Consider the following 15423-nt stretch of genomic DNA (forward strand, 5'->3'; position numbering starts at 1 on the left):
AGCAAATAAAAAGCATGAATCTATTGGAACAGAAGCGTTAAAAACAGAGAAAAATGTTATATGGGTACGTTCACACGGGTGGAGTACCTGCAAAATTTCCGCAGCAGATTTTGTTACCTTTGACTTCAATGGGTCTGAAGGAAAATCTGCAAATCAGCCTTTATTGCGGATTTTCTGCTGACCCAATGAAGTCAATGGTAGCAAAATGTGCTGCAGATTTTCTGCAGCAAATACGCTGCAGAAATTCCACAGGTAAACCGCCCATGTGAACGTACCCTATGGGTTCTTTCACACAGGCAGAATATCCGCTTGCGGAATTCTGCCCCAAATGAAAGCCCAATAGACTTCTATGGCGAATCCGCACAAGCCAGAAACCACCCATTGGAAGCGGAATTAGTGCGGAAATTCCGCCCGTGTTAACATATTCTATGGCTGTATTTCCTATAATCTTTTTCACTGTCTAGCACCAAGAACTAGCAGCTGACTTGTGTTCAATATACTTAAAATGTACATTTAAATTGTATAATGACCCAAAATAGTTCTTTGGGTTTAGCATTACTGGGTTGACAAAACTGAATATATGGTGTGGATGGAGGAAGAAATGCAACTCAATAAAGTCAATGTGCACCACTGGGGTCCATTGTGCATCAGACCTTATTTTTGTCCCTGAACGTGGGCTGTAACGGAGGATGTTAAACTAACAGTCTCTGATGCAGATGAACGATGCTTTACATGGAATGATTCTTCAGCCTAACACTCAATTATTGCTGTGCAAAGGCCCAGCGAGGAGCCTAAGAGAAGATTATTATTAGTAAGCGGAACATCCCACCGCCACAGGGAATTCGCTGTCGTCAATAATGGAAGTGAACGGCCACAGGAACTTTACAGTTATCATTCGTGTGGCCACATACTCCCAATAATTGGACTGTCTAAACGGTCGATTCTACAGGCACCTATTTGCACATGTTGATCGGCGCTTGTATCAGGCAATTATCTTAGGTAACAGGAAGCGATGTAAACCTACATTAAACTTTCCTTACTATTTATTGTACCCCGCAACTAAGTAGCAATATCTGATCATAGCTATGACTATAAGGAGCAGCATTGGCCAATCAGTACTAGACCAGTGGGGCCTACTCCCAGTTCTTTGCCGATCAAAGATCGGTATTCCAGGGAAAAACAATATATATATATGTGTATATGTATATGTATATGTATCTCAACTGGCTCCGGAAAGTTAAACAGATTTGTAAATTCCTTCTATTAAAAAAATCTTAATCCTTCCAATAGTTATTAGCTTCTGAAGTTTTCTGTCTAACTGCTCAATAATGCTCACGTCCCGGGAGCTGTGCATGATGGGAGAATATCCCCATAGGAACTGCACAGCTCCCGGGACGTGAGTCATCAGAGAGCAGTTAGACAGAAAACAACAACTCAACTTCAGAAGCTAATAACTATTGGAAGGATTAAGATTTTTTAATAGAAGTAATTTACAAATCTGTTTAACTTTCCGGAGCCAGTTGATATAGAAAAAAAAGTTTTGGCCTGGAATACCCCTTTAAGGGAGTAATTGCTCGCATCATACTATTTGTAGTAGTCGTGCAATGTTCACTTGAATGCAATAATACTGTGGCCAAGATTTATCTGAAGACAAAAACTGTGTAATTTTCCCCTTAGTAGGTGCACGCTGCTCTACTGTATGTCTCCGATTTTGTAAGGAGGCACGGCATACCACACTGGTTGTGTATAAAGCTTTCCTCTCCAATAGGGCTGCACAACATATCTCAATCGCATAGTGATTTAAGCATTTTTCAATATGTCGATTATACGCTAACAAAAATTTAGCAATTACCTAGGCACTGCTAGGAGGAGCAACAGTAGGACGCACCCTGGAGGGGCCAGGCTAAACTGCACGGGAGCTTACAAGAAGTTGAAATGCGGCAGCTTGGTTCCCATGTGTCACCTGACTGTCGGCTCCCGTCCGCTGCAGGGGATATCATCAAGATATCATAATTAAGTAGTAAATTGAAACAAAACCTCAAGAATAAAGATAATCATGGGCCCAATTTATCAAACTGCGTGACAGAAAAAGTGGAAAGATTTTTCTTTTTCTAGCAAGCTGTGGTAAAGTGAAAGCTGAACTGTGATTGGTCGCTGTTGCAAAATCCCTTCACTTTTACTCTCACACAGTTTGATAAATCTAGGCCAATGTGTCATCTCTACTGAGGAGCGTACTGCATAGGAACACTCCCCTCCTCTCCAAATGTTGCGAAATATTTAATTTTTTTCTCTATTCCTCCCCACAAATATTTTTTTGTTTCAGTAAATGATGTCCTCCTTACAAAGTACAACTGGTGCGCATAAAACAAGCCTTTACTTGGATTTGTAGGTGAAAAACTGAAAGCATTATGGCCATTAGAAGGCGAGGAGGAAAAAATGAAGGACCTCCTTCCCAGAAAATAAATAAATGGCCTGGACATTCAAAGGGTACGCCGCTGGAAAACATTTTTCTTTAAATTAACTGGCTCCATCTTTTAAAAAATCTTAATCCTTCCAGTACTTATCAGCTGCTGTATGCTCCACAGGAAGTTATTTTCTTTTAATATGACCACAGTGCTCTCTGCTGACACCTCTGTCAATGTCAGGAACTGTCCAGAGCAGGACAGGTTTCCTATGGGGATTTACTCCAACTGGCATGATGATGCCAATAATACCGAATTCGTTGCGGTGTCCTTCCTAAAGGGGTATACTTCTATTTTGCCCTCATTGCTGGTTAATGTTAATGTCGGTGAACTTCTTAGCTATAACATTAACCAGCAATGAGGGCAAAATAGAAGTATACCCCTTTAGGAAGGACACCGCAACGAATTCGGTATTATTGGCATCATCATGCTATCCAAGGCATGTGATTAACAATATTCCGTTTGGGGTACTCTGCAGGACCAAAAGAACTGTTCAGACAAGATGCGGTTTGAACAGGTAAAAAAGGAAACAGTGGATAGGTTCAAGAAGAGGGGATATGGGGATAAAGTGCTCCTAGACTCAATGGAAAGAATTGATAAGTTAGATAGAGAGGCGTTAACAACATACTCAAATAGAGAAGGTAGAAGAAAGAAAAAAACAGAGATGATGGTACAAGAAAACCTTATTTTGTTACGCCCTATAGTTTACAATTTAATCAAATAAAAAGCATAATTAATAAACATGTCCCGGTACTACAAACAGATCCCATATTGAAAAATATAGTACAAGATGGTATTACGTCAGTTTCACGTAGAGGTCCTACCTTGGGATCTACATTGTCACCCAGTTTGTTTTCAAGCCAATCCAATCCTAGGAAAAATAGAGGGACTTGGCTGGAAACAACAGGGTGTTGGAAATGTGGACACACTAGATGCATTACCTGTAACTTCATAGAACAAACAAATAAAATAATCTCCTGTTGTACGGGTAAAGAATATAAAATTAAAGACTACATTAATTGCAACTCGAAATCAGTTGTATACGTGGCCACATGTACTGCCTGCAAGATTCAATACACAGGTTGTACAGGGAATACTTTAACCCCTTAACCCCTTAAGGACTCAGCCCATTTTGGCCTTAAGGACTCAGACAATTTAATTTTTACGTTTTCATTTTTTCCTCCTCGCCTTCTAAAAATCATAACTCTTTTATATTTTCATCCACAGACTAGTATGAGGGCTTATTTTTTGCGTGACCAGTTGTCCTTTGTAATGACATCACTCATTATATCATAAAATGTATGGCGCAACCAAAAAACACTATTTTTGTGGGGAAATTAAAACGAAAAACGCAATTTTGCTAATTTTGGAAGGTTTTGTTTTCACGCCGTACAATTTCTGGTAAAAATGACATGTGTTCTTTATTCTGAGGGTCAATACGATTAAAATGATACCCATTATTATATACTTTTATATTATTGTTGCGCTTAAAAAAAATCACAAACTTTTTAACCAAATTAGTACGTTTATAATCCCTTTATTTTGATGACCTATAACTTTTTTATTTTTCCGTATAAGCGGCGGTATGGGGGCTCATTTTATGCGCCATGATCTGTACTTTTTTTTGATACCACATTTGTATATAAAAAACTTTTAATACATTTTTTATAATTTTTTTTTTAATAAAATGTATTAAAAAAGTAGGAATTTTGGACTTTTTAAAATTTTTTTCGTTCACGCCGTTCACCGTACGGGATCATTAACATTTTATTTTAATAGTTCGGACATTTACGCACGCGGCGATACCAAATATGTCTATAAAAAATGTTTTTTACGATTTTTGGGGGTAAAATAGGAAAAAACGGACGTTTTACTTTTTTATTGGGGGAGGGGATTTTTCACTTTTTTTTTACTTTTACTTTTACATTTTTTTACATTTTTTTTTACACTTGAATAGTCCCCATAGGGGACTATTCATAGCAATACCATGATTGCTAATACTGATCTGTTCTATGTATAGGACATAGAACAGATCAGTATTATCGGTCATCTCCTGCTCTGGTCTGCTCGATCACAGACCAGAGCAGGAGACGCCGGGAGCCGCACGGAGGAAGGTGAGGGGACCTCCGTGCGGCGTTATGAATGATCGGATCCCCGCAGCAGCGCTGCGGGCGATCCGATCGTTCATTTTAATCGCGAACTCCCGCAGATGCCGGGATCTGTATTGATCCCGGCACCTGAGGGGTTAATGACGGACGCCCGTGAGATCGCGGGCGTCGGCCATTGCCGGCGGGTCCCTGGCTGCGATTAGCAGCCGGGATCAGCCGCGCATGACACGGGCATCGCTCCGATGCCCGCGGTTATGCTTAGGACGTAAATGTACGTCCTGGTGCGTTAAGTACCACCTCACCAGGACGTACATTTACGTCCTGCGTCCTTAAGGGGTTAAGGACCGGGGGGGGGGTTCCGTTTTTGCATTTTCGTTTTTTGCTCCTTGCCTTTAAAAAAATCATAACTCTCAATTTTGCACCTAAAAATCCATATAATGGCTTATTTTTTGCGCCACCAATTCTACTTTGTAATGACGTCAGTCATTTTACCCAAAAATCTACGGCGAAACGGAAAAAAAAAATCATTCTGCGACAAAATTGGGAAAAAAAAAGGAATTTTTTTGTAACTTTTGGGGGCTTCCGTTTCTACGTAGTACATTTTTCGGTAAAAATGACACCTTATCTTTATTCTGTAGGTTCATACGATTAAAAGGATACCCTACTTATATAGGTTTGATTTTGTCGGCCTTCTGGAAAAAAATCATGCAGGAAAATGAATACGTTTAAAATTGTCATTTTCTGACCCCTATAACTTTATTTTTCCGTGTATGGGGCGTTATGAGGGCTCATTTTTTGCGCCGTGATCTGAAGTTTTTAACGGTACCATTTTTGCATTGATAGGACTTATTGATCATTTTTAACTGATATAAAAAGTGACCAAAAATGCACTATTTTGGAATTTGGAATTTTTTTGCGCGTACGCCATTGACCGAGCGGTTTAATTAACGATATATTTTTATAATTCGGACATTTCCGCACGCGGTGATACCATATATGTTTATTTTTACTTTTATTTACACTGGTTTTTTTTTATGGGAAAAGGGGGGCGATTCAAACTTTTAATAGGGAAGGGGTTAAATGATATTCATTCACTTTTTTTTTCACTTTTTTTTTGCAGTGTTATAGGTCCCATAGGGACCTATAACACTGCACACACTGATCTTTATCATTGATCACTGGTTTCTCATAGGAAGCCAGTGATCGATGATTCTGCCGCTTGACTGCTCATGCCTGGATCTCAGGCACTGAGCAGTCATTCAGCGATCGGACAGCAAGGAGGCAGGTAGGGGCCCTCCCGCTGTCCTGTAAGCTGTTCTGGGTAGCCGCGGCGAAATCGCGGCATCCCGAACAGCCCACTGAATTAACTGGCACTTTTTACTTTCGCTTTTAGCCGCGTAGCTAAGCTCTGAGCGCGCGGCTAAAGGGTTAATAGCGCGCGGCGCTGCGCGCTATTAGCGGCGGGTCCCGGCTTCACTATGACGCCGGGCCCGCCGTGATATGATGCAGGGTTACCGTGTAACCCCGCATTATATCACGGGAGCAGGACCAAGGACGTACCGGTACGTCCTTGGTCCTTACGGGGTTAAAAACAAGATTCCGTAAACATGTAGCCGATATTAAAAACAATGTATCTAGTGTGTCCATGCTTTCCAAACACTTTAGAGAAGTACATGCAGGGGATGATAGCTCCCTGAGGGTTACAGGAGTGGAAAAAATCCAATTAGGAGTAAGAGGAGGTGACTTAAGGAGGCGGTTATATAATCGTGAAAAACATTTTGGATGTTTCTATTAGCAACTAGGCATCCACAAGGTCTAAATAAGAGACTAGATTTGATAATTACTTGTCCCTGAAAAATATCGCCTCAACTTATTGCGTTCCTCATAAAAAATTGGTTTACATTTGTTTAGCTTTTGCCGTTGAAAATAAAATAAAAATAAAACAATATAAAATAAATTAAAATTTACTAACAATAATGCTATTTATAAAGTAATATAAATGAAAAAAATAATGTTATAAATCATATAAAAATAGAAATAATAAAATAGTAAATCGGCAAAAAAGATAATCATAATAAATATTAAACAGTAATATGTAAACAAAAATATCAAGAATAAAAACAATAATAAAAGTATCAAATATACTAGTAACCATATAACAATAAACATATGTTATCACAGCAAATATTGCAATAGAAATCTAGCATCTTTTAACCAACAAATATTTATATATAAGAAATAATATGAATTCACATGTGCTATGCATTATATACATATATCCATACTATTATGTATAATGGATATATGCATACTTTACTATATAAATCAATATAGGTTATACTATTCAAAATAATTATAGTTTTGGTGCCATCTCATAATACCTTGCAGCCGTTGAATTAGATCTCAGGCTAGTTAGTATCAGCTATTTTGCTTCCTTTGGTCCCCAAGAGGTATAAATATATACATGGTCTTATCGTTACACATTAGTATGTAGATAGTATCAGGGAAATATCAAATGAATGAGGTTTGCGGTTAAATCCGTATAACTCTAGAATAAGTTTCACACATAAAAAAAAACGGCTAAGTAGGAACGTGTGAACTATCGTGTAGTTAGTCACCTCAGGCTATTCTAATAGGAGTGCGATCCATGTGGTATCCAGGTATGTGGTATCCCGTGCTATAACGCGGGGTCACGCGGGTCGGACTCGGCACCTAGCAACGGCCAGGACCCTTGGCTAATACCAGACATCACTGATCGCGGTGGTATCGCCTCGTGCATAAAAGTGTCCGAGCTATAACAAATATACAGTTAATTGAACTGCACGGTCAATGATATACACGTAAAAAAAAAGTCCAAAATAGGGTATTTTTGGTCACTTTTTATAAAATGTATAAAAGAAAACAAATAAAAAGGTGATCAAAAAGTCCCATCAAAAATAGCACCAATAAAAACTTCAGATCACGATGCAAAAACTGAGCCCTCAAACATCCCCGTATGCAGAAAAACTAAAAGTTATAGGGCTCAGAAGAGGACATTTTTAAACTTAATTTTCGTGCATGTAGTTATGATTTTTACCAGAAGGAAAACTAAATCAAACCTATATAAGTAGGGTATCATTTTAATTGTATGGACCAGAAGATAAGGTGTCATTTTTACCAAAAAATGCACTACATAGAAATGGAAGCCCCCAAAATTTACAAAATGGTGGGGTTTTTATTCTTCAATTTTGTCCCACAAATATTTTTTTTGTTTCGCCGTAGATGCCTTGGCAAAAAAGGACTGAGGTCATTACAAAGTAAAATTGGTGGCGCGAATAACAAGCCCTCATATGGGTCTGTAGGTGCAAAATTGAAAGGGTTATGATTTTAAAAGGAAAGGAGGGGGGGGGGAATGCAAAAACTGAAAAACATTCAGTCCTTAAGGGGTTAAGAGAGGTCACTTCCTCCCAGCACTTTATGGTGCAACACAGATGAGTGGGAGAGAACAATGTAACAACGCTGCAGAGGGTGCAGAGGCCCATGAAATGCAGAGGACCTCTCCCTGTTTCATATCCAATCCCTTCCATTTTATGTTTAGTCAATGAACATGAAATGAAGGGGATTGGAAATAAAATGGGGGGGGGGGGGGTATTGGCGATATGAATTTCATAAAGCCTTTCTGCTCATTACATATGAAAATTAGTGCAATTAAATGAGGGCAATGGCTATATAAAATAGAGGGGATTGGACATGAAATTAGTGGAATGGTAATTAAATGTGGGGGGGGGGGGGCACACCATTCGTTTATTATATTGCAATTGCATATTGAAACCACAATATTTACCTCCATAATCGCAACTGCGCACTTTCTCCAAATTGTTCAGCTCTGGTCTCCAAGAAGCATTGTTTTACGTGAGACACACCATGAAGCTGAAAAAAGGCTATGGGGCCACGTAGCCTCCAGTGTATGGCTTAACCATTGGCATAAGGGCTAAATGCAGACCTTTCCTCAAACTCATATCTGCTATAGATGTGCCAGACGATCTGCACAAGGGCCATTTACAAAGGGCAATTATCAAGGTGACTACTACCCTGTGTAAAATCAGGCGAACTAGTAAACACTATTTCATTGGGTGAGCACTGGGATCACGAGCCCCTAAAAATCATTGTTGGTCGGCAGCACATTTCTCCATGTAAACAGAGGATGTCTAGCCGACAATGATGTAAGTGAAGGGCCTTATGAGCAACCCTGCGATCATTGGTGCAGCGCTGCGAATAACTGGGACGTGTAAAGGCTTCTTCAAAAGAGTGAAAATCTGACAGATTTGTACCAGGCAGCCATCTCCCCATCTAAAAGGATCAGTAGCCCACTTGTATTACAGCAGGGCTAACCCGCAGCTTTTCCAAGCGGAATCTGCACATATATAAAGCGTGGTATAGACTACAAAACCTCCAGCCCAGTCATTATTTCACATAGATTTTTTGTGCTGCATGTAAATGGAGTACTGTATAGAATACCACCTCAATTGCATTGGAAATGGAATTTTAGCAAATTTGATGGGAATTATGCTCAAGAATTCACACCAATATAGTCATCAAATCCTGAGCATGTGAACAAAATTACTGAACAGCCATATAACAGACCTCTAGCAGTATACCTAGAAGATTGTCAAATTTACCTCCAGACAGAAGGACATACCAAGAACCTTTGGAATATAACATTTCTAATGCGAAACAAAAATGTGCAAATTTTGATGCCTTAAAGGGTACCTTTTATAAAAAAAAACTTTTGATATATTATAGATTAATGTATGCAGAATAACTTTCCAATAGCATGTTATTAAAAAATATGCTTTCTATTTAATTTTCCACTTTGAAAAATGACCACTAGGGGTCTCCCTACCAGTCCTCTTTTTATAGATTTTTGACTCATGCTGGAGTCCTAAATCTCAGACTGCAGCCAGGACACAGACAAGCACAGCACTGCTCCCTGGCAGTGAGCAGTGCTGCGTTTGTCTGTGTTCCGGCTGCAGTTTGAGATTTAGGACTCCTGCACGAGTCTGAAATCTATAAAAAAAAAAAAAAAGGACTGGTAGGGAGACCCCTAGTGGTCATTTTTCAAAGTGGAAAATTAAATAGAAAGAAGCATATTTTTTAATAACATGCTATTGGAAAGTTATTCTGCATACATTAATCTATAATATATCAAAAGTTTTTTTGATGAAAGGTACCCTTTAAACATATCCACCCTGATTCATCAAAGTGTGTGAGAGAAAAACTGGAGAGATTTTCCCATAACAGCAGCCAATCACAACTCAGCTTTCCTATCCTAACGAGCTGTGGTAAAGTGAACGCTGAGCTGTGATCGGCTACTGTCAAAGCAAAATCGCTCCAGTTTCCCTCTCACACAACTGGATAAATCAGGCCATCATTTTTTTTTTAACTTTAACTGCAAGTTCTTTTTTAAATACGGCAACATAGGTAGCCTGGACTACAGCACAGGAGATAGACTTGTGCTGCCACTTTGCTCATAAAGCATGAAGGGATCCAGGCCTGAACAAATCCCAGGAACCATATTCCAGATCTGAAAAAAGCCCAGGAACTAAACTCCAAGCCTAAACAAAGCCCAGGAACCATATTCCAGATCTGAAAAAAGCCCAGGAACTAAACTCCAAGCCTAAACAAAGCCCAGGAACCATATTTATGGGCTGAACTGTAGGGTAGATTTATCAAAACATATGTAAAGGAAGAGTGGTACAGTTGCCCATAGCAACCAGATTGCGGATTTCATTTTTCAAAGCCCTTTCTAAAAATGAAAGAAGTGGTCTGATTGGTTGCTATGGACAACCACACTACTCTTCCTCGACTTCCACATTCCAGGTCTAGACAAATCCCAGGAACCATATTTCATATATAAACATCAAATCCTGGCACTTACCACTAGAGATGTAAGCTTTAAAGTGTTAATTTACATCACAAAAATCGGGGTACAGGTAGTATTTCGGTTGTTAAGCCTATATTAGCTGTGTTCCTAAAAACCCGAAACGCATCTCTTTGAATAAACACTTTGAAGTTTACATCTCTATTGGTGAGTGCCAGGATTAGATTTTTCTACATGCATTGGATTTGACTCCACCATGTGCACAACCTAAAGCAATAGTGCTGACATTTATTTACCACAGGAAACATATTCCAAGTCTGAACAAATTCAGGTATGAAAGTTCTTATTGCCCTTTCACTAAAAATATCAGCCTGACGGACCCTTGTAGGGAGAGAGTTACCCCCTACAGAATCCAGTCATCTGATCATTCTTGATCTATACAAGTGGTCTTCAACCTGCGGACCTCCAGATGTTTCAAAACTACAACTCCCAGCATGCCCGGACAGCCGCTGGCTGTCCGGGCATGCTGGGAGTTGTAGTTTTGCAACATCTGAAGGTCCGCAGGTTGAAGACCACTGATCTATACAAAGTCTCATTTACCAGCTTTCAGGGATGCGCAGGACCGGGCCAAAATGACTTATGTTCGAAGCATAAAGATGTAAATGATAAGGCCTAATGCATGACAACTATTATAACAAATCTAGAATATATTAAATTCATTACTGGAGGTAAAAAATAAAATAAATAAATAAAAAAAAATAAAAAATAAAACACTCTGATCTTGAGTCCTTGAATGGCAGTGACCCCCACCATGGTGATGTGTTAATTATATATATAATATAGTTATAGTTATAATATAGTTATTAGTTATAGTTATAATTATAATATAATTATATATATAATATAGTATTAGGGTATGTTCACACTGAGGGTTTGGAGAGGAATTTCCGCAAGTAATTCTGCTCGCTTATTCCTCTCCAAATCATTTAGCAGTGAAAACCCCCATAGCATGTAATAAAAATTCTGCTCCTCAGTTCACATCTAGCGGAATTCCGTCACTGAATTCCGTTCCGCATGAAGAATGAACATGTTCTTTCTTTCTTCATGCGGAATTCGAGTCGTAACTCCATAGAAGTCAATGTAAAAAAATTTCAGGCCGCAACACTTCTGTGCGGAATTTGCACGGAAATTGCGCAAAATTCCCGCTAAAATTTATTTTTACAATGTCTCCTATGCTGCGCCGAACTCCGCACTGATTTCTGCGCTAAATTCCTTGCAGAAAAAAAAAAACTGTCATTTCTGAGCGGATTTGTTCAGCGCAAATTCCGCTCAGATATTTGTCAGTGTGAACATACCCTTAATCCAATAAAGAGAACCTGCCACATTGATAATATGGTTTTATCTACAGCACCAGGTTAGAGAGTAGTAGGAGCTGAACAGTTATCTGTATATAATGGTGAATATACAGCTGTCAATCACAGAGTAAGACTGACCCACATGACTCCTTAACCCATGAAGAGCAGAGATAACTAGGTATTTACCAATCCAGAAGACCCTAAACAAGTAGAAAGTGGACAATGCCCTCCTAGGTCTGCTATATTTGGAAACAAGTATAATACCCAATTTCTTGACTCCACAGAGAAGCAAGGGTTAAACCAACAAAAACCATGCCGGGAAACTGTAAGTCTCACTAAGTCACTATTGATCCCAAATGATACCGTGTGTAATGGGGAAGCCATGAAAGCATCACTATAGCTCCTGACCTTCTACAGTCCTCATAAATTCTAGTCAAGCGCTACAAGAGCTCAGGCTGCTACTACTGATCTAGGGGAACATCCTCTGCCCAAATATGCAAATATCCTTGTCAATGTGCCAACTACATTCTGGATCCAGATGATTCTTGCAATGCAAAACTACAAAAACACATATTTATCCATCGGCCTTCAGTGATCACATCTCCAGCACAGAAAGGAAGCAATATATTTCTACTAGAAGGGCTCCTGGGTAAGACAGCTAGTCTGGGCAGTGGAGCAGAGCTAAGTCTCTCATTCAGGCGATGTGACTAGCCATGTCCATGTTTAATCTCAGTGGCATATGAAGACATACAGTACAAAGGGGCTCTTCTATTCCAGCCCATGTGAGCACGACATGCTGCAATCTCATTAGCATAGGTCATTCTAGGAGGGCCCCTGGTAATAACTCATTGATCTATGGAGCAAACACACACAGCCCTATGGATGTACACACACACACACACAGCCCTATGGATGTGTACACCCACACAGCCTTATGGATGTACACAGCCCTATGGATGTACACACACACAGCCCTATGGATGTACACACACACAGCCCTATGGATGTACACACACACAGCCCTATGGATGTACACACACACCGCCCTATGGATGTACACACACACCGCCCTATGGATGTACACACACACCGCCCTATGGATGTACACACACACAGCCCTATGGATGTACACACACACAGCCCTATGGATGTACACACACACAGCCCTATGGATGTACACACACACACAGCCCTATGGATGTACACAAACACAGCCCTATGGATGAGCACACACAACCCTATGGATGAGCACACACATGCGCACACACAACTCTATGGATGAGCACACACAAGCGCACACAACCCTATGGATGAGCACGCACACACAACCCTATGGATGAGCGCACACACACATAACCCTATGGATGAGCACACACACACATAACCCTATGGATGAGCACACACAAGTACACACACACAACCCTATGGATGAGCAAACACAAGTACACACACACAATCCTATGGATGAGCACACACAAGCGCACACACAACCACACACACACCCCTATGGATGAGCACACACAAGCACACACACACCCCTATGGATGAGCACACACAAGCACACAACCACACACACAACCCTATGGATGAGCACACACAACCCTATGGATGAGCACACACAACCCTATGGATGAGCACACACAAGCACACACACACCCCTATGGATGAGCACACACAACCCTATGGATGAGCACACACAACCCTATGGATGAGCACACACAAGCACACACACAACCCTATGTATGAGCACACACAAGCACACACACACCCCTATGGATGAGCACACACAACCACACACACAACCCTATGGATGAGCACACACAAGCACACACACACCCCTATGGATGAGCACACACAACCACACACACAACCCTATGGATGAGCACACACAAGCACACACACACCCCTATGGATGAGCACACACAACCCTATGGATGAGCACACACAAGCGCACACACACAACCCTATGGATGAGCACACACAAGCGCACACACAACCCTATGGATGAGCACACACAAGCGCACACACAACCCTATGGATGAGCACACACAAGAACATACACAACCCTATGGATGCACGGTCAGCTCTATGGATGCACATCCTCACATCAAATGAACATGGCATCCATTTAGTAACAATGGCTGGCGTGCTGTATGAAAAAAGGGCTGGATGCAAAAAAATAAGGAAGGTTGGGATCAGCAGCATCCATGTGCTAGAGGAGAATCAGTGTATAGAAGCAGAGCCCTGACCTGGGGGCACAGCACAAATGCCTCTCCTGCTATCAGCTCATTGTCTCAGGCAGGCAAGCACTGGCCATGGAATGCAAACTACATTCTCCATAGGAAAAGTAGCCTGTCACTGGAATTAACCATTCAATGGGAGCAAGTGCTGCTGCCATACAAAGAGCCCAGATAGCACGCTGCCAGCCATACAGAAAGGAAGCGGCTGTCATCACCATGTATAGGAACAGATCACACTGTACATAACCTGCGATATACATCACCAGTGCGGGGGAGAGAGGCATCACATGCCCACAGAACAATGCCATAATCCGGGCATCACTACAGCATCAATCTGATGGGCAGAGGATGGGGGTGATGACGGGCAGATGGGGGTGATGACGGGCAGATGGGGGTGATGACGGGCAGATGGGGGTGATGACGGGCAGAGGAGGATGGGGGTGATGACGGGCAGAGGAGGATGGGGGTGATGACGGGCAGAGGATGGGGGTGATGACGGGCAGATGGGGGTGATGACGGGCAGAGGAGGATGGGGGTGATGACGGGCAGAGGATGGGGGTGATGACGGGCAGAGGATGGGGGTGATGGGCAGTGAAGCTGCTCCCTGTGCTTCCCTATGGGGGTGCCATGTCTTACCCTCAGCGCTGACAGGTCTATCTCATCCAGGCTGCGGGCTGGGGAGTCGCTCGCCATATTTCCTCGTCTCTGCTATGCCGCCGATCTCGCCCTGTCTCAGCAGCGCAGCTATGTGCTTCCAGCGGGAGTCTGTGCTTCCCTGAGCCGAAGAGGTGAGCGGCAGGAGGGCGGCTCTATCAGCGGGGACGGGGGGGAGGATGGATGCGGGACATGCTGAGGCGCTGCCGGGAGGACGGCAATCAGGAGGCACATACACAGCACTGCTGGGATGGAAAGCTGCTGCTACTGCTGAGAGCCGCCTGTCACTGCTTCCTGGGCGGATCCAGACTCGGGAGGTGTGTCCCTCCCCGGCCGCTTCATGCTGGAGGGGGCGCTGCTGCACACTACGGACACACGGGCACTCCTCCGGCCGGACAGCGCCTCCTCCTAGGTACCAGCCGGGTGCCAAGGTCCTCTCAGCTGGCCGCCAATCATGTCTGTGCGTAGAGACACCTATGGGGGGCATTTCCGGGCTGGGCTAAAGGGGGCAGGTCCCGGCTGTTTTATGGGGGCAGGTGGATGCCCTGAAGGGCCACTAAATAGTGCCCGGACATGTCTCTGGATTATGCTGGGATTAGCACAAAATTGTGACAAAATGCTTCGGTTTTTTGCAAATCCCAGTAACACACAGGACAGGTGCAAGGAGATATGTCAACACTCCCCCTTTGAATGCAGGAGAATGGCAGTACATACAGGTTTAGAAATGTACCATAATACCCCCAC

At 42.0% G+C, this 15423-nt stretch overlaps 1 protein-coding gene across 15 annotated transcripts in view; it reads right to left on the bottom strand.

The window, feature by feature from the left end:
- Positions 1-15073, bottom strand: part of TNIK (TRAF2 and NCK interacting kinase) — a 350539-nt gene extending 335466 nt beyond the window's left edge. For 3 of the 15 annotated variants that reach the window (XM_056565174.1, XM_056565175.1, XM_056565173.1), the window contains exon 1: positions 14662-15053. In XM_056565174.1, the coding sequence (XP_056421149.1) occupies positions 14662-14718 (57 nt within the window). In that variant the 5' untranslated portion in view covers positions 14719-15053. Of the gene's footprint in view, positions 1-14661 lie in introns of all 15 variants that reach the window. The other 12 variants (XM_056565178.1, XM_056565177.1, XM_056565186.1 and 9 more) reach the window with 9 other exon arrangements.
- Positions 15074-15423: the final 350 nt, after the last annotated feature.

Source organism: Hyla sarda, chromosome 3 (assembly GCF_029499605.1).
Source record: "Hyla sarda isolate aHylSar1 chromosome 3, aHylSar1.hap1, whole genome shotgun sequence".
Taxonomy (NCBI): domain Eukaryota; kingdom Metazoa; phylum Chordata; class Amphibia; order Anura; family Hylidae; genus Hyla; species Hyla sarda.